Source organism: Eucyclogobius newberryi, unplaced genomic scaffold (assembly GCF_026437365.1).
Source record: "Eucyclogobius newberryi isolate DKJ021-1_F unplaced genomic scaffold, fEucNew1.0.hap1 SCAF_4, whole genome shotgun sequence".
NCBI lineage: Eukaryota > Metazoa > Chordata > Actinopteri > Gobiiformes > Gobiidae > Eucyclogobius > Eucyclogobius newberryi.
In genome coordinates, this window is record NW_027316056.1 from 20,766,846 (window position 1) to 20,787,103 (window position 20,258).

At 43.2% G+C, this 20,258-nt stretch overlaps 1 protein-coding gene across 1 annotated transcript; it reads right to left on the reverse strand.

Moving 5' to 3' along the window:
* LOC140377250 (N-acetylneuraminate-9-phosphate synthase-like) lies at positions 1-16,772 on the reverse strand. Its single transcript, XM_072462599.1, has 5 exons — positions 16,736-16,772; positions 15,597-15,761; positions 639-772; positions 322-564; positions 1-237 (listed from the first exon to the last, which is right to left on the reverse strand). The coding sequence occupies exons 1-5, from the start codon at positions 16,770-16,772 to the stop codon at positions 28-30; spliced, it is 789 nt and encodes a 262-aa protein (XP_072318700.1). The 3' UTR covers positions 1-27.
* Between the last annotated feature and the right edge of the window lie 3,486 nt (positions 16,773-20,258).

Below are 20,258 nucleotides of genomic sequence, written 5' to 3' on the forward strand. Positions count from 1 at the left end.
TGGTCATTTCAAATGCTGTTGTTGTCTTCAGGCTTTAAGTCTCTTTCCATAACCGTCCACCACTTCAGGTGTGACACTCTCATCCTCGTCCACATCCTCTGTCACAGACTTTCCGACCAGCTGGAAAATATCCTCTGCAGCAACGCCCTTCGGCTCAGCCACTTTCACCGTCAACATGTCCAGACTCAGGACAGTTCGTTTGGGGATCTTTACTTTGGCTACCACTGATTTTCCAAGCTATAAAAAAAGAAGGTAGATACGGACATATCTTAGAACACATTTTCATGCAGATTTTTGTATAGATTTGAGTAGTATTTGAACCTTGTCATGGCACGGCTTCTCGCACGGTAACATCAGCTTGATGCCACTGCCCAATGCTCTCTCCACCAAACGAATCGAACACACCAACTCCGCCAGCTCAGTGGGAAGTAAAGACGCTTCATGGTCATTACCCTTCCATGTCTTGTCCAAAGTGACGTGTCGCTCCACAATCTTTGCCGCCAAAGCCACAGCTGCCACTGAAATACTAATGCCGGTCTCATGGCCAGAGTAACCGAAACCAAACTAAAAATGTTGCTGCCTAGTGCTTGAATTTAACAGTGTGGACTCAATACAAATGCTGTATTACTGTAATTGACATCCTCGGCGTCAAGAGGATAGGCACTGGTGCACTGCAGAATGGCAAAGTTCTGGTTGTACTTCTTCATAGTCTGATAAATGCGCCGCATTGTCTCCATGAACTGCATCCCACTGGACACCACCATCGGACGTCCTGACATAAACAAAGCATTAGACTGTATTACTTAAGTTATAATCCCAGAACACATAATTACAGTAAAAACTAGTGCTGTCACAAAATCGATACTAACATTTCAGACTTGATTTTGACAAGAACAGGCTCGATATTGATTTCAATACAACAAAATACAATTGTAGAAAAAGATTCAGCTGTAGGAATCTGGACATTGTTTTTGAAAAAAATAAGAAACAAAAAACTTTTGACATTATTTTTTTTGATTTTGTGTAAATGTGTTGACTTCCACTTTTTTTCTATTGGATAATAGCAGTACCATAAGGGGGCAGTGCAGCTTCATTTACAATGTAAAATGACTGTATTACAACACTATCACTTAATTTTACCTTGACTTTGACATATTATTTTATAATACCTTTGAAAAACAAACCAATACTTGTAACTTTAAAAAACAAAACAAACATAACATTCTCAGAATTACACTTGTCATAACAAACAAAAACAAAAATTACTTCATTAACTGGACACAGCCCAATCTCTTCTCTAAGATATTAAAATGTTTACTTAGGAAAGGGATATCTGCCCTCATATGAACAGTTGAGCTATATAACTGTATTTGTCCATTTTACACACATTAACCATGTAGAGGCAGCGAATGTCTACGTTTCCTTTCCTGATCACTTCTACGTCGACATGAACAATATTTTTTTGTATTTTGGAGAAAAACAATTCAATATTAACCATGTGTGTCTCCTGCCTCCATGCTAACAATGTTTTCACCCAAAATAGAACCATGGTCGGGGAGCGAATATTTTTTTCTTAGGAAACTTCTAATCTACATAGTGTCGGAAGTATCCCATGATCCCAACATGTAAAATATGAAGTTGAGCAAACATTTTTTTTCGTACAGCAAATTTGAATCCTGATGATGATTCTGTTTGTATGTAACAATGTCCAACAAAGTTTTGTAATTTTTCTTCATCAATTGAATATATAGATTTGATTAAATAAGATATCACTTTTCACTCTTGAATTAATTAGCCACTAAGGAATTATTCAGGACACTAAAATGAAAGTCAAGATACCTTGTTTTTTTGTAGTTTCTCCTTCGCTTCAAAAAGAGTTAAGTGTATCAAAAACTGAATTTTAACCAGAGAATTTATGAGACTATAAAGCCAAAGGTTGAAAAGGTTGCGAACCACTGTCTGTGTAGGTAGGTACATTCAATTAAATAATATGATCTCCACGAATGAGCACCTAGACCATGTAGACACTTGAAGAGGTATTTTAATGATTTTGATCTGCTGCGTCGACAAAACGTACTCTTTCTAGCCTGTCCATTGTTATTCTCTATTTAGTTAATTCACACGTTAGGGATCATCTCAAAATAGGTTGAAGCTGAAAAGACTAAAAAACAAAAATGTCTGGCATCACAAAAAATGTTACGCGTTGATAAAACGATAGTAGCTTGATAGACCTTGCTCACCTCTAGTGAACATCCCTGAACATCCTTTAGTATGTTTATCAGTAGAATTTATGAAGTTATGAAAAATTTATGAAATTTCATGTTTATCCACAAAGCACTTATTTATAAATCCATTCTGCTCTAATAACTTCATACATCCAACCAAGTGATCCAAATAGAAATATAAGGAACACATTCTAGTAAAGTATTGCATGTTTCTTGCCAAACAATTGGCCTGGTCTGAACATGCTGCAGCAGCAGCATCTTCTGCACAGATCAGCTTCTGATCAGGTCCACAGCTCCTTCTCACCTCGACCGAGAGGAGCACAGCACAAACAGCATATTAAAAGAACTATTCCACCTCGTTTTTTTTGTTTTTTTTTATTAAAAAAATATCGATACTATGACTCAGTATTGATATGGAGTCCGTGACGACATATTGCGATTGCGTATCGATATTTTGAACGCAACCCTAATGGTGAGCTTGTTTCAATATGAGATCATTTTGAAATTATGGCTTTTTTTAACATATGACTAATTCAAGACTACCACTCCCATCGACTTGATATTTCACATATCAAATATTCATTGTATGGTCTGTCTATGTGCCAAAAATGAAGAGTGTGACCCTTTTACGTTTGTGTTTTATTTAAAAGAAGTTTTGATGTGAGTGCATGTCCTGGACGCTTGGGGGCGCACTACTGTTACCTGTCATGTAACTGTAGCGGGGCTCTCTTTCAAAACAATGGCAAAGTCAGATTTCAAGTGCTCAGGTGGATTTATTGTGCCAAAACTGAAGTGCAAAAATAGTGAACAAGTGCAAAAATATTTACAGTGAGGAAAAATATTTTGTCTTTTCAGCTTCAACCTATTTTGAGATGATCCCTTAGAACACTCAAAATTAGAACTCGCAGAGTTGTAATTTGTGATGCTATTCACTAGCATATCCGTCCTTGTCTACTACTTGATTTCTGTGATTTTCCTGCTTTCGTTACAATTTTGATAAGTCCCTCGCCGGGATGATTCTCGTCCTTCATCTCGGGCCTACTAACGGAAACATTTTTTATGGCCATTATTTTCCGCTATAAAAAATCAAGCTAGAGCCAAGTCATTTTAGCACATTATGCCCGGTCATAAATGATCCCGTTATAATTTTTTTCAGGTCTTCATGGTCTTTTATGAATTATTAAAAATCAAATTTGGATGGAGAGCCATTTTATTAGCTAGCCACTACATTTGCATATCATTGCGTTCATGTTTAAAATTTTCACAAACGCTCTATTAAATCCCCCCCCCAAAATGTTTAAGAAACATAGAATTTTTGGAAATATTCCCAAAATTGCGATGACCATACCCGAAGGCGTATCAGCTTCAACTTCATAACATTTTATTGCTCGTGGGTTTTGTGTCTTGTGGCCAAAGAAGCATATCCGTCCTTGTTTACTACTCGATTTCTGCGATTTTCCTGTTTTCATTACAATTTTAATATATCCCTCGCTGGGACGATTCTCGCCTTTCGTCTCGGGCATTTGCATATCATAGCATTCAGGTTGGAAATCTTCACAAAAGCTCTATTAAAAATTTCCCCCCAAAACATTTTTAAGAAAGGTAGAATTTTTGTAAATTTTCCAAAAGTTGCGATTTTCTTTAAAATTCACAATGACAATGAAGCGGTTCATTACTCATGGGATTCGTGTCTTGTGGATAAATTTGAAGTGTTTAAAAACTAACAAGACTTCTTGTATGACTTAGAGCTTGTCCCCAGATACAACTTTAATAAGTACCTCGCCGGGACGCGGAAGAATAAGGGATCATCTCAAAATAGGTTGAAGCTTAAAAGACCATTTCTTTTCGTCTCTCTCTGGACCCCCTCTCCCCCTCAAATGACAAAAAAAAAAAAATGTCTGGCATCACATAAAATTTTATGCGTTGATAAAACGATAGTAGCTTGATAGACCCTGCTCACCTCTAGTGAACATCCCTGAACATCCTTTAGTATGTTTATCAGTAGAAGTTATGAATTCTCCAAATAATGTCACCTGTCGCGCATGTTTGTTTACTCAATCCACATGGTCCACGGGCCTTACGGCCGTCCCATTCAATAGAAATTGTGAGATGACCACATTGAGATAGTCTCAAGAGGATGCTCTAGTGCAGTGGTCCCCAAACTTTTTGACTCGAAGGCCACACTCGAGGGCCACATTTTCCACAATTATAAACTTTGAAAATGTCTCATGTTCTAATGTAAATGATTTGTTGAACTCTGTTACATCTAGTGTTTTGAATGTTCTAGAAACCATTGCCCCTGTGAAGGCTAAAATGGTTAAAAATAAGCAGAAGGCGCTGTGGAGAAATGATGATTCGGTCAGGGCACAGAAAAGGGAGTGCCGCAGGGCCGAACGGAAATGGCGCAGGTCAAAGCTCCAGGTTCAAAAAGAGATTTACAAAGAGAAGCTGAACATGTACAACCTAATTTTTTGTACTAGGGAAAGATATTTCTCTGAAATAATTGGAAGCAGCAGTAACAACTCGCGTGTCGTGTTTGCCACAGTAAACAGATTAACAAACCCTCCAGCTCAGCTGGCGTTAGAACTCATTTCCACATCCAAATGTAATGAGTTTGCATTATTCTTTAATGACAAAGTTCAGGGCATTAAAAATGCTATAAATCCCACAATGCAAAGAATTACCCTAAAACCACCTAGACACTTAGAGCTGACTCACTTTGCACCAGTAACTGACAAAACTGTCCATGAGATCATCGCCAGTCTGAGTTCATCTACTACATGCTGCCTTGATGTGTTACCCACCAGATTTCTAAAGTCTGTGCTGAACAGTTTGTTAGCACCACTCACTCACATAGTTAACATGTCGCTTCAATCCGGAACATTCCCAATGTCTTTGAAAACTGCGGTCATAAAGCCTCTAATCTGCCATTTGGGGCAAAGTCCTTGAAAAGCTCACAGATTTCCTCTTAATAAACAACACATTTGATGTTTTTCAGTCAGGTTTTAGACCTCATCACAGCACTGAGACTGCTCTTGTCAAGGTGATAAATGACATCTGCCTGAACACTGACACGGGCACAGCCTCAGTCTTAATTCTGTTAGATCTGAGTGCTGCTTTTGACACTGTCGATCATGGGATCCTCTTACAGAGACTAGAGGACTGGGTGGGCATCACTGGCACTGCCCTAAACTGGTTAAGGTCCTATCTGGAAGACAGGAAGTACTTTGTTGAAATTGGTAGCTGTGTCTCAGACCACATGACCCTAACCTGTGGAGTGCCCCAAGGGTCAGTCCTGGGTCCCCTTCTGTTCAACCTCTACATGCTGCCGTTAGGTCAGTTGATACGCAGTGAAAATGTGTCCTATCACAATTATGCAGACGACACTCAGATCAATGTTTCACTGTCGGCAGGTGAATATGGACCAGTGGATTCACTCTGTCACTGCATCCAACAGATCAGTTTGTGGATGCAAAACAACTTTCTCCCGCTGAACTCAGACAAGACTGAAATAATCGTTTTTGGCCCACAGAAACAAAGAGAAAGTGTTAGTGGTCACCTCCAGAGTCTCGCTCTAAAACCTACAAACCAAGTTAGAAATCTGGGGGTAATAATGGACTCAGACTTGACCTTTAACAGCCACATAAAAATCAATAACATCAGCAGCTTTTTACCATCTAAAAAACATTGCCAAAATCAAAAATATAGTGTCTAAACCAGATTTAGAGAGACTTATCCATGCATTTGTCTCCAGTAGATTAGACTACTGTAACGGCCTGCTCACTGGCCTCTCCAAACGAGTTGTAAAACAGCTGCAGTACATCCAGAACGCTGCTGCTCGGGTCCTGACTAGAACCAGGAAGTATGATCACATTAGTCCTGTTCTCAGGTCTCTGCACTGGCTCCCTGTGGCTCAGGGAATATACTTTAAAGCAGCTCTGCTTGTGTACAAGTCTCTCCATGGCCTAGCACCAAAGTACATCTTGGACATGTTAGTGCCATATGAACCATCTCGGACTCTGAGGACCTCAGGGACCGGCCTGCTGCTGGTGCCCAGAGTCAGGACTACCCATGGGGAATCTGCGTTTCATTTTTATGCAGCTAAAATCTGGAACATTCTTCCTGAAGACGTGAGACAGGCTTCTACTCTGACAATGTTCAAATCTAAGCTAAAAACAGGTGTGTTTAGCTGCCTATATGACTGAAAGGATTTTTCTTTGCACTCTTCTCTTTTATGTCTTAAATGATTTACACGTTACCCTTTTTTATTTTTTTTGTTTTATTCATTATTTATTATTTTGACATTTTAAATACTAAAAGATGTATCTGGGACTATTTTGAGGTAGTACCCTGCACCTTTAAATTTTACCCTAAAATTAGCACCTTTTAAATTTATTCAAATTAAAAGGTCTTTCCTCTCCTTGAACCGACACCTTAACGTGGTGGAGGGGTTTGAGCGCCAGAATGATCCCGGGAGCTGTGTTGTCGGGGGCTTCAAGCCCCTGGTAGGGTCTCCCAAGGCAAACAGGTCCTAGGTGACGGGTCAGACAAAGATCGGTTCAGAAGCCTGTAGTAGCAGAAATAAGGCAATGAAGCGAGTTGCTTTGTCTCAATGTTAAGGTGATTTAATCAGGCGTTTCTCTCTCTCTGGTTCATTATATGATCAGAGCTCCCTCTTGTCCCATGTCCTACATATTTATACCCGTAGTCACATGACCACACACACAGAAGTTCCTGGTCACTGTTCTCTCAGGTACAAAGGAATACAGGAGCAAATGGGACATCAAAGAAACAGTGGTTTCAGGAAGGAGACAGTACATAACATTTGCATTAATTCAATTCACATGTCTTGCCTAGTGTGAAACAAAATGTGGGACTTCCTAGTCACCCCAGGAGGTCCGGACATGTAAATTTCCAGGCCAAGAGGGGTTGTGTCAGGCTGTTGACTGTGTTAGAACTAAATCTGATTAAAAATAGGATTGAAAGTTAAAAAGTAAAGGGCCAGATTATATTTTTCCACAACAAGCCTCTTATGATGACAACAAGAACAAGGCCGTTTACGTCGCCCGGATCGGCGTCACTGGGGCCCCATCCTGGAGCCAGGCCTGGAATGGGTGCTCGATGGCCAGCGCCTGGTGGCCGGGTCTTACCCCACGGGGCCCGGCCGGGCACAGCCCGAAAGAGCGACGTGGGGCCGCCCTCCCGTGGGCCCACCACCCGCAGGAGGATCCATAAGGGGCCGGTGGAGAGAGATCTGGGCGGCAGTCGACGGCAGGGGCCTTGGCGACCAGATCGCCAGACACAGAGACTAACTCTGGGGACATGGAATGTCACCTCGCTGGGGGGGAAAGAGCCTGAGCTTGTGCGGGAGGTTGAGCGATACTGACTAGATATAGTCGGCCTCACCTCCACGCACAGTTTGGGCTCTGGAACCAATCTCCTCGAGAGGGGCTGGACGCTCCACTTCTCTGGTGTTGCCCTCGGGGAGAGGCGGCGGGCTGGTGTGGGCTTGCTTATAGCCCCTCAGCTCAGCCGCCACGTGTTGGAGTTCACCCCAGTGAACGAGAGGGTCGCGTCCCTCCGCCTTCGGGTGGGGGACAGATCTCTCACTGTTGTGGTGGCCTACGGGCCGAACAGCAGTGCAGAGTACCCGGCCTTCTTGGAATCCTTGGGAGGAGTACTGGACAGTGCACCTACCGGGGACTCCTTTGTTCTACTGGGGGACTTCAACACCCACGTGGGCAATGACAGTGACACCTGGGGAGGGGTGATCGGACAGAATCAAATCAAATCAAATCAATTTATTTTTGTAAGGCCCAAAATCACAACAACAGTTGCCTCTGAGGGCCACAGGGAGAAATGAATCAACAATTTCTGTGGTGGCGATGGAGTCAGACAATGTCTGTGGTGGCGAGGGACGATGTCCCAGGGTCCTCTGTCCTTAGACTCTCCTTCTCGGCCAGGAAAAACTACAAAAAAAACCTCTTTGGGAAAAAAGGGTAGAAACCTGGAGGAGTTCCAGTGAAGGAGAGATCCGACTCTCACAGACGGACAGACGGACACGAGGGAGACTGGAGCTGGACCCACTCTTCAGGCAGATGAGGGACCGACTGAGGCGAACTGGATCCACTCTTCAGGCAGATGAGGGACCGACTGAGGCGAACTGGACCCACTCTTCAGATGAGGGACCGACTGAGGCGAACTGGACCCACTCTTCAGGCAGAAGAGGGATCGTCTGAGGCGAGCTGGACCCACTCTTCAGGCAGATGAGGGACCGTCTGAGTCGAGCTGGACCCACTCTTCAGGCAGATGAGGGACCGTCTGAGTCGAGCTGGACCCACTCTTCAGGCAGATGAGGGACCGTCGGAGGCGAGCTGGACCCACTCTTCCGGCAGATGAGGGACCGTCTGAGGCGAACTGGACCCACTCTTCAGGCAGATGAGGGACCGTCGGAGGCGAGCTGGGCCCACTCTTCAGGCAGATGAGGGACCGTCGGAGTCGAGCTGGACCCACTCTTCAGGCAGATGAGGGACCGTCGGGGGCGAGCTGGACCCACTCCTCAGGCAGATGAGGGACCGTCCACACAGGGCAGGGACCACTTCACCAGGGGAGGGGCATCTGGGTCCACAGGTCCTCAGGAGTGAGAGAAAGAAAAGAAGGCGGTGAACAGTTTGCAAGTGGAATCAAAAAATAAATATTGTTTGATAGCATAAGTAGTCAGAAGAAGAAGAGGATAGTGCTCAAGCTGCCATACTTCCCCCAGCATAGTTACTCCTAGGGCAGCATAGCTAAAGCTGTGGGTTTATGTTTCTGTTCCTAACTAGTCTGACCATAAGCGATTTCGAAGAGGAACGTTTTAAGCCTGGACTTAAATGAAGAGACTGTGTCAGCATATTTAACATGGGTCGGGAGCTGATTCCATAACACAGGAGCTTGGTAGTTAAACGCTCTACCTCCTACAGTACTTTTAGAGACTCTTGGCACCACCAGAAGGCCGGCATTCTGAGAGCGAAGAGCTCTGTTTGGATGATATGGTTCTATAGCATCTTTGAGGTAGGATGGGGCCATGTCATTTATGGCTTTGTAGGTCAGGAGGAGGAGTTTAAATTTGATTCTAGACTCGACGGGGAGCCAGTGAAGAGACTTCAGCACCGGCGTAATGTGCTCTCTTCTTTTTGTTCCTGTTAGTAATCTTGCTGCTGCATTTTGAACCAGTTGAAAGCTTTTTATGGAGCTTTTAGGACACGCTGCAAGCAGAGAGTTACAGTAGTCTAATCTAGTCGTTACAAATGCATGGATAAGTTTTTCGGCATCACTTTTAGGCAGGATTCTTCTGATTTTGGCTATGTTGCGCAAATGGAAATGTTTTACAAGCTTGATTTATATGAGCTTTAAATGAGAGCTCCTGGTCAAATAAGACTCCAAGGTTTCTTACAGTAGAACTGGAGGCTACACTGACATTGTCCAGTGTGACTATCTGCTCAGATAGAGAGTCTCGTAGATGCTTAGGGCCAAGCACAATGACCTCGGTTTTTTCAGGGTTAAGAAGCAGGTAGTTTAGTGTCATCCAGGTTTTTATCTCCTTCACACAAGTACTAAGTCTGTCTACTTGATCGCTCTGATCAGGTTTCATTGATAAATACAGCTGAGTGTCGTCTGCATAGCAGTGGAAGTTAATGTCATGCTTTCTGATAATGTTGCCTAATGGCAGCATATAAAGAGTAAACAGAATTGGACCGAGTACCGAACCCTGTGGCACACCGTAAATTACTTTAGAGCTTGGTGAGGAGCTCTGGTTTACATTAACAAATTGGAACCTATCAGATAGATAGGATTTAAACCAGCTGAGGGCTGTTCCTCCAACACCTACATCACATTCTAACCTCTGCAGTAGAATGTTGTGGTCAATGGTGTCAAACGCTGCGCTCAGGTCCAACAGAACCAGGATTGAGACCAGTCCATTGTCAGCGGCTAATAACAAATCATTTGTGACTTTAACTAGTGCAGTTTCAGTGCTGTGGTGGGCTCTGAACCCTGACTGGAAAACTTCAAATAAGTTATTGTCCTGCAGGTGGCGACAAAGCTGTTTTACTACAACTTTTTCAAGGATTTTAGAGACGAAGGGAAGTTTTGAAATAGGTCTGTAGTTTACCAATAGGTCGGGATCTAGATTAGGCTTTTTCAGAAGAGGTTTAATGACTGCATGTTTGAAGGACTGTGGAACATAGCCACTTTGGAGTGAAGTATTTATTATATTAAGAATAGGGTCTATAATTAGGGGGAGAATGTCTTTGAGGAGTCTGCTTGGAATGGGGTCTAGGACACAAGTTGAGCTTTTAGAGGACATAATGGCTGAAGTTATCTCTGCTTGATCAACAGCTGTGAACCTTTCTAAGTTTACAGGTGGATTTATATGAGACGTTAGATTTACAGCTTGGGCTAGTTCAGGGCTAATAGCGGGGGTAATTTCATCTAATTTATCTCTGATTGTTTTTATTTTATTGTTAAAAAATAGGAGGAAATCATCAGAGCTAAGTGTAGCTGGGATTGAGGGCTCTACTGCACTGTGACAGTTTGTTAGCCTAGCTACAGTGCTGAAAAGGAATTTAGTGTTACTTTTGTTGACTTCTATTAGATTTGAATAATATCTGGTTTGGGCCTTACGCAGAGCCTGCTTATAGGACAGCAGGCAACTTTTCCATGCTTTTAGGGATTCTTCGGTGTGAGAGCGACGAAATAATCCCTCTAACTTTCTAACTCTTTGTTTATGTGAACGCAGTTCTTGGTTGTACCATGGGGAGGCGCGCTTTGGCCTAATGACCTTCTGTTTTAACGGCGCGACAACGTCAAGAGCAGACGTCAGAGAATTCATGGTCAAGTCGACACATTGATCACTTAAACTGGGACTAAAGCTGTTCTCAGCAGGATCACATGACATGTCACTGAATATTGGCTCTATTATTTCTTTGAATTTTGAGATAGATTTTTCAGATATTGTCCTTTTCATTATAACTTTATTTTGTGGGACTGGATGATCTTTAAGAATAAACTGAAAGGTAATTAGGAAATGATCTGACAATATAGGGTTTTGAGGGAGGACAATGAGGTCACTAATCTCTGTTCCATACGTTAGGACAAGATCCAGAGTGTTCTTGTGAGTGTGAGTCGGTTTATTTACATTCTGAGTGAAACCAATGCTGTCTAACAAGGCGCTGAAGGCATTACTGAGAGCGTCATCACTCATGTTCACGTGGATATTAAAGTCTCCAACTATAACTATTTTATCCCAGGCTAACACTAAGTTTGATATAAAGTCAGAAAACTATGTTAAAAACTCTGAGTAGGGACCAGGGGGTCGGTAGATAACTATGAACAAAACTCCTTTTTGGTTTTTCATATTTGGACATGTGATCGACAGCATAAGGCTTTCAAATGAGTGAAATGCATTGTTAGTTTTAGGGCTCATGAGTAGGCTTGAGTGTGAGATCACTGCCACACCACCACCTCGGCCTGTGCTCCTGGCAGTCTGAAAGTTAACATGGGTGGGTGGGGTGGACTCATTTAGTCTGACGTAGTCGTCTTGTTGAAGCCACGTTTCAGTTAGAGCTAGAAGATCTATGTTATAGTCACTAATTAATTCATTAACTAAGAGCGATTTGGAGGAAATTGCTCTAATGTTTAGCAGTCCACATTTTACGTGTTTATTCATTTGTGTATTTGTGTCATTTGTGATTGTTATTTTCCTTAAGTTATTTGGTCTGACGCCTGAAATATTTTTTCTGAGATGTGACTTTTTGGCATTATTTGTACGAGGGACACGAGGGACACACACAGTCTCTATCTGTCTTGAATCTGAACACTTCACATGTAACAGAACGGGCGAGAGTTCAGCGACAGAGGAGCGTCTTAAACTGCTGCTCTGCGCCCGGGGCTCATCCCTAGATGGTCACTTAACACGACTAAGACTATCGGTCAAATTCCGAACTAATAGGGATGTACCCTCCGAAGTCGGATGGATGCCATCCCTGCGTATGAGCCCGGGCTTTCCCCAAAACGCACTCCAGTTATCAATAAAGACAACGTTGTTTTGAGGGCACCATCTGGATAACCAGTTGTTGAATGCTGAGAGACGGCTGTACAATTCAGCATTGATCCGATTGGGCAGGGGACCAGAAAATATTACAGTGTCTGACATCGACTTCGCTAGGTCACACACCGCGGCTACTTGAACTTTGAGCACCTCTGATTGTCTCCGCCGGGCGTCGTTACCGCCTGCGTGAATCACGACTCGCCGGAAACGGGTCCTGCTCCGCTTTAAGATCCTAAGGTTTCCTTCGATGTCACCCATTCTGGCCCCCGGGTAACACCTAACGCTAGCAGCTGGCAGCTTCACGTCTCTAACAATAGAACTCCCGATTACAAGAGTTTCTCTCGTGTGTTCAGCGGGCGTGTGATCGCTGAGGGGAGAAAACCTATTATAGACGTGAAGCTCACGGCGCTCTGAGGTTCGGCGTTTAGTGCCTTGTCCCCTCCGAACTGTCACAAATTGGTCCCTATTCTGTTCCTGGTCTAGTCCTGGCTGCACGGGAGACGCTGAGGGGCTGAGCTCGGCCTTACTGCTACTGCTAATGCTAATGCTACGCCCTGCAGCGCGGTCCGGTAGCCCTCACGCTAAAACCGAACTATAACTGGACTTAAGCTCCTCTAAACAGCGGATCCGCGCTTCTAACTCCGTAACCCTGGCCTCCAAAACTACCACTACACTGCACTTCACGCACCTATCATCAGAGAAGGAGCCAGGGTTCTGACTCGACATATGACAGCTCAAACAGGTAAAGGTAGATCCAGCCATGACGCTAGCGGCTAGGCTACGCTAGGCTAGTTCAGGCTGGAGCTAGAGAGTGAGGAGGGCTTTTTAATCCACGAAATACTGAAAAGCGAGCGGCTTGAGGCTCCGGATTGTTTGCGGAGAAATCAAACGTTCACTTTCGTGTATATGATGCGTAAATAGTGTGTATAATTCGTGGATTAATCGGTAAAAGGCTCTAAGAACGAACAGCTCTGAAAACGCGACACACTCACCGGAAATGACGTCATCTCACTCCTCCGTGTGTATGTATGAATGGCTTCCCCGATCTGAACCCGAGCGGTGTTCAGTTATTGGACTTCTGTGCTAGCCACTGATTGTCCATAACGAACACCATGTTCAAGCACAAGGGTGTTCATCAGTGCACATGGCACCAGGACACCCTAGGCTGGAGGTCAATGATCGACTTTGTTGTCGCGTCATCTGACCTCCGGCCGTGTGTCTTGGACACTTGGGTGAAGAGAGGGGCAGAGTTGTCAACCGATCACCACCTAGTGGTGAGTTGTATCCGCTGGCGGAGGAGGAAGCCGGACAGACTTGGCAGGCCCAAGCGCATTGTGAGGGTCTGTTGGGAACGTCTTGTGGAGCCCTCTGTCAGTAGGGTATTCAACTCGCACCTCCGGGAGAGCTTCTCCCATGTCCCGGGGGAGGTTGGGGACATTGAGTCCGAGTGGACCATGTTCTCCGCCTCCATTGTTGATGCGGCTGCTCGGAGCTGTGGTCGATCTCTGCTGACGATGTTGTCCTGATGGCTCCATCAAACCCGGACCTGCAACATGCACTGGGACGGTTTGCAGCCGAGTGTGAAGCGGCTGGGATGAGAATCAGCACCTCCAAATCCGAGGCCATGGTTCTCGACCGGAAAAAGGTGGCTTGCCCTCTTCAGGTGGGTGGGGAGTCCTTGCCTCAAGTGGAGGAGTTCAAGTATCTCGGGGTCTTGTTCACGAGCGAGGGAAGGGTGAAGCGTGAGATTGACAGGCGGATCGGTGCAGTGGCTGCAGTGATGCAGTTGCTGCATCGGACTGTTGTGGTAAAGAGGGAGCTGAGTCAAAAGGCAAAGCTCTCGATTTACCGGTCGGTCTACGTTCCTACCCTCACCTATGGTCATGAGCTTTGGGTAATGACCGAAAGGACAAGATCGCGGATACAAGTGGTCAAAATAAGTTTCCGCCGCCGGGTGGCTTGGCGCTCCCTTAGAGATAGGGTGAGGAGCTCGGCCACACCGGGGGGAGCTCGGAGTAGAGCCGCTGCTCCTCCACGTCGAGAGGAGCCAGCTGAGGTGGCTCGGGCATCTGTTCCGGATGCCTCCTGGGTGCCTCCCTGGGGAGAGGTATTTCGGGCATGTCCCACCGGGAAGAGGCCCCGGGGAAGACCCAGGACACGCTAGAGAGACTCTAGTCTCTCGGCTGGCCTGGGAACGCCTCGGGATCCCCCTGGAGGAGTTGAAGGAAGTGTCCGGGAAGAGGGAAGTCTGGGAGTCCCTGGTTAGACAGCTGCCCCCGCGACCCGGGCCCCGGATAAAGCGGTAGAAAATGGATGGTTGGATGGTTGGATATTTATTTATTTTGAATTTTATTTATTTATTTTGAATTTTATAGCCTATATATATATTTTTATCCTATAGCATATTTAAATTGTTTATCTTTGTGACTTATATAAGTCGCAGACACTATATGTTCTACTGTTTTTGAGTGTCTGCGTATTTCGCGCGTTTCAACTCCTTAACGCTTTAACTGATTTCAACAAGTTATACCTCATTACCATCGCTTTCACAGTATTACGTGTGCTATTACTTTTGACATTTGAACAACTTGTACTTTTTGCAGTATTTTCAAAAGTATTAGTACTTACTGAGAGTGTTTTTCAAACTTCCTATAAGTTATTTGTTCTTTTCTTCTGTATCTATCTCTGTATCTACCTGCGTTGCATCAATGGAATTTCCCCATGTGGGACAATAAAGGATTATCTTATCTTATCTTACTTTTTCCCCATTGAAATGAATGGGGCATTAGAATTATTATTCTTTAGACTTTATTCTTCAGGCTTTATTCTTTAGACTCAATTATTTTGACTTTGTTCTTTAGACTTTATTATTTCTGCCACAACTCGGGTATTTTTGACCCCCTGAACATCAATGAAAAGTCGCGGGTCACCAAGGCTCTCTCTCTTTCTCCCTGCTCAATCTTGCAATTTGTCAGGACAAACTACTATTTGAATCGCAAACTACGCAATCATCAACGGTGAATTACTGAGCTTCGTTTGGTATGCCGCGAAACGCAGCAGAAAACATACACGGGTGGGAAGGGGGTCGTGTGGGAAGGCGAGAGCCATCATCACCGCTAGCGCAGCTTTAATGTAATTTGTTGTCAATTAAATCTGACTTTTTATCTTAAGTAGTACCACCTTTACTACTTACACACATGTAGTACTCTTACACTGTACATTTTGTACAGCACAGCATGGCGTTCCCCATGGGAGTTACCCTCAACTACTCAAGCTCTCACCTTTTTTCTTTCCCTGAATGTCCCTATCTATCACTTCAAGAAGATTTTTCCTTTTCTTCTTTTTTCTTATTTCTCTATCCCATTTTCCGTGGAATTTTGTGTCTTCACATTCTCTGTTAAATTCTTCGTCCATATCGCTGGAGTCCCTGACTTCAAAATTAGTATCTGGAGTGCCTCAATTCTCCAAGGTTTACAAAAACCTCACAATGATAGAATCACGTCTGATTCTTATCACCAGTCTACGGTAGGCCCCCGAAGTCCCTAACTTCTGAGGAACAAAAATCCTCTATGGACTCTAAGGACCCTGTCCTTTTCTAAGGACCCTGTCTTTTTTCTCTCTCACACTGCGCAGTGTTTTATTCAACGTCCAGTCTTGACACAACAATCCGGGGTTTGGACCCAGGTTAATTCCACAACAAGTTCAATTTATCAATTTATAGTCCAGGCAAAGTAGCATTTTACGACAGACTAATTGTAAAAAAAAATATTTTTGCACAAATAATTTATTTGAGGTGTCCAGAACAACATACTAAAAGTCCTAAGAAATCCTAGTTGAGGAAATATGTTAAATTCTCATCAATCCGATGTGTGCCAATAAGGCGAGGCAACAATACACCCCAATGAGGCTATTTTTTTCCTTTACTCCTATCCAAATTAAACTTTACACAATGAAAGTACCCATGAAAAGTAAAATTTTTTGTATTACAAGTTTCTTTAAAAATACATTTTGATATGCAAATGAGCTATACACAAATCGAATATGCTCAAAATACACCCAAATAGGCCTATTTTTTTCCCTTTACTCCTACCACAATAAAACTTTACACAATGAAAGTATACATGAAAAGTAAAACATTTTGTATTAGAAGTTTCTTTTGAAATGAATTTGAATATGTGTCAGAGCAGCGTAATTTCCGGTACATGTCGGCCTCGGTGAAATTGAGATAAACAGTCTTTTACTTTTTTTTCCCCAAATTTGTGATTTTCGTTTTTTTGCATTATGTGAAAGTTGAAGTTATAAAGGAGCCCCTCCGTGCTTCAGATAACAGTATTCGTTACCTTAAAAGTACACATTAAGCTGTTAAATGGGTAGTTTTCGTGTGCCGCGTGGGGGGCGTTACCCTTTTTTCAGCACGTACTGTTAACAATTTTCCACCAATCAGCTGCGAACCACATGGCTACCGCTGTCCTCCGTGTACTGCTCATGCTCCTCATGCAGTTGGGGGAGAGGCCGTGTTTTCTCCTCTCAGAGACATTATTCATACTCCAGACTTTCTCCAGAGCTGATTCCCTGGACTACATTGCAACGGAACTGAGGTACTTTTACTCTAAAGTATTGCTTGCTGTGTTGTGTTGTGTTGCTTTAGCATCGTCACTTTTGCCTTGAGACAGAGCAATGCTAAGCTAACATGCTGCTTCAGTGCACTCTACGTTATAAATACGGGCTTGAATTTAATGTGACCACTTTCTGAATAATTAACATCATGTAGTCTCTTGAAACTAGCTGTTTTGGGATGGTATAATGTCTGTATCTTTGTGTTTTTTACTGTTTTTTACTGTAGCCAGCTTTAGCCGCTTTAACTTGCTACATTCCAAGCTAGCACCGAGCCTGTTCTTTGTTCCTGGCTTCAGCATAACAAATACGGGCTTGAATTTAATGTGACCACTTTCTGAATAATTAACATTACGTAGTTTCTTGAAACTAGCTGTTTTGGGATGGTATAATGTCTGTAACTTCGTGTTTTTTTTTTACTGTAGCCCGCGTTAGCCGCGTTAGCTCGTTTCAAACTTCTTTACAGCTTCGACTTTGCACAGCAGGTACTATTTATTACACATCATTTACTTAACTTCACTTTATTAAATGTACAATAAAGTGCAAATGCAGAATAGCAATTATACAGTATGAATAGACATAAATGTCTTTATCACACTCAATAATGTCACATTCATGTGCATATAACTGATGTAAATAGTGTTCATTTTACCATTATTATTAGTATTATTTTGTCTTACGCTAGCTGTTTTTATTTTGTCTTTATTTTCCCCTCCATTCCATATTGAGAAATGAGAGGTTCTGTCTATAGGAGATTTTGTTTATAAGAGTTCTTTTATTAAGAGTGTTTTTTAAACTCTCCCTCTGTCTTCTACAGATACACTGTACGCGCGCGCTCTGAGCGAGGAGGCGAAGCGTGTGCGCGCTCTGAGCGAGGAGGCGAAGCGCGCTCTGAGCGAGGAGGCGAAGCGCGTGGGCGCTCTGAGCGAGGAGGCGAAGCGCGTGGGCGCTCTGAGCGAGGAGGCGCCGCGCTTTCTCCCCTGATTGCGGCTTTGGACTTATCAAGCAAGCATACATGAAGACCAGGGTTGACACTTTGGAAGACATCACTGAGATTAGTTTATAATGTGTAAAAATTAGCCTGGCAAAACTTCAGTGCTGCTCTCTGTTCTGCTTGAGATATGTTTCTTCAAATGTCACATTGTCTTCATCTAATTCCTTCCCTCTCTCCGTCTGTCTTTTACAGATACACTGTACGCGTGCGCTCTCAGCGAGGAGGAGACGTGCGCTCTCAGCGAGGAGGAGACGCGCGCTCTGAGCGAGGAGGCGACGCGCACTCTGAGCGAGGAGGCGAAGCGCGCGCTCTGAGCGCAATTCAGCTGTTCTGCCTCCGGTTGACAATCTCCATGTCCTGGTCCCACCTGGACTGAACATTGACAGGCAGACCCATCTATCCTATTGCACTACATAACTTTATACCTTTATATTTTATTATGTATATTACATGCCGTTTAGTGCTCAGTGTTCAACGTTTTGTTGTTTGTGTTGCACTGAATCACCTGTGAATTCTGTTTATCAACAAATTGCAATAAACCCTATTCTGATTCTGATTCTTTGATGCTATTCAGGGGCTTTTGTAATCCAAGTATTTCCATTTTAATATAGTAACTTCTAATTCTGATTCAAGTCCAGTTCACATCAATAACACTCCTCTTGAGTCTTTAGTGACAGCTGTAGGGGAAGGTGCTGTCAGTGTGACAGGGGGGAGGGCTTATTGCAATGAGATGCAAATGAGCCCCCCAGTGACTGGGCTCACTCAGGTGAGAATTTGTTGAGGCAGTTTTCTCAATGAAAGGTTTTGAGAGTTGTTTACATTCAAATGACCACAACTTACTCAAATTTTATCAGATCTACATGAGTGAGACATCATCAGCTTTGAATTCACACTTTCAAAATAACTCGAAATGTCTCCAGGTAGACATGTACCTGCTTTATCCACGGTCAGTCACATATGCAGGGCTCAGATTAAGGATTTTCACTTGTATAGCAGCAGCTGCTAAACAATCCGTTAATTTTTCGAAATTTGTATAGCAATTTCATAATTGCATAGCAAAACACGAAAGTGAGCTAATAATCAATATTTTCCATTGATATAACACGATCATTTATTTAAATGTATTTGTAAACATTCTATTAAAGAAAACTCTTAACAAATTAACTTTTAAACACTTTTTAAACATTTTTATCTTTAAATAAAACTTGCAAATAAAATTAATTGTTGAACAAATTAATCAACACAAAGTCAGATGGCCTTATTTACAACTTTCTTCCATATCATCATCAATCAGATGACTATTTGCAGGAGTCTCATTTACATATTAATTGTCATTACACTCGGATAAATAAAGGTTGCTGTGGTGTCCATCATGGTGTATTTTATGTGTTATTCAAATTGTACCGCTCTATTTGACTTTCCATTCCATTTTTCGTTTTTCTACTTGATGACGTTCTCTAAGTACTCTCGTCTCGGCTCCAGCTGCACATTTGATGACGGTCCCTAAGCACTTGTCTCGTCTCGGCTGCACATTTGGATGAGTGTAATTCGCTGCGCCCAAAATAGGCATCTGATTGTTAAAAACGAGGTTGTAGTCACTTGGCAGTGTAAATATGAATATTTGGGATGTGAATGATCTGCAAAGACTTTTGCGTTTAGGAGCTATTGACCTCGGAAGTCTGTATCTGTAACGCTAACTTTGCCGCACGTGGCTCCTCCCACTTTCAGACTCGATCTGAGACAGCAGCAGGACTCGTCACGTCAACACAGCATCCTACATGTGTCATGATGTTATTGACAATCAATTGACGAGTGATCAATACTTTTAGGCGCTTTGGTTATACAATTGAACACACATTTTCTGCAATACAAAAGCACTTTTTTCTGACGAATGCATCGCATTTGAGAGAAATTGCGTCGCATTTTGCGATGCGATACCGCTTATTCTGAACCCTGCATATGCACATGAGCTCCACACTTATTGAATATGTCCTAATTTGCATAGGCAGAAACACCATGCATACTATAACAAATACATCGGCCCAATCTTCATCCAATCATCCTACTGCCAATGGGTGATGGTAATGCTGCTTTTGGACTGGCCTCTAACCTGAAAACTGCCTCGGTAGCACCTGCCAGGAGTATAACCCCCGCCGGTATAGTCTTCAGGGTCACTGAGGCACACAAGCCTCCCCACCACGACAAGGTAGCAACAACAGGGGAGGTTTTTTTATTTTATTTTTGTATTATTTAAAAAAAATAAAATAAAATATGCTCGACTCCCTCTGTGGCTCTTGGTTCTGGCACCCCCTAAATCAGTTCCTGTTTTTTTCTT

Coding starts and splice junctions, on each gene's coding strand:
- LOC140377250 (XM_072462599.1), bottom strand. CDS start 16,772: ATGTGGTTCGCAGCTGATTGGTGGAAAATTGTTAACA. Junction 15,762..16,735: donor TTGGTGGAAAATTGTTAACA/GTACGTGCTGAA, acceptor GAGGCACTCCAG/ATACTAATTTTGAAGTCAGG. Junction 238..321: donor AGAAGCCGTGCCATGACAAG/GTTCAAATACTA, acceptor CTTTTTTTATAG/CTTGGAAAATCAGTGGTAGC.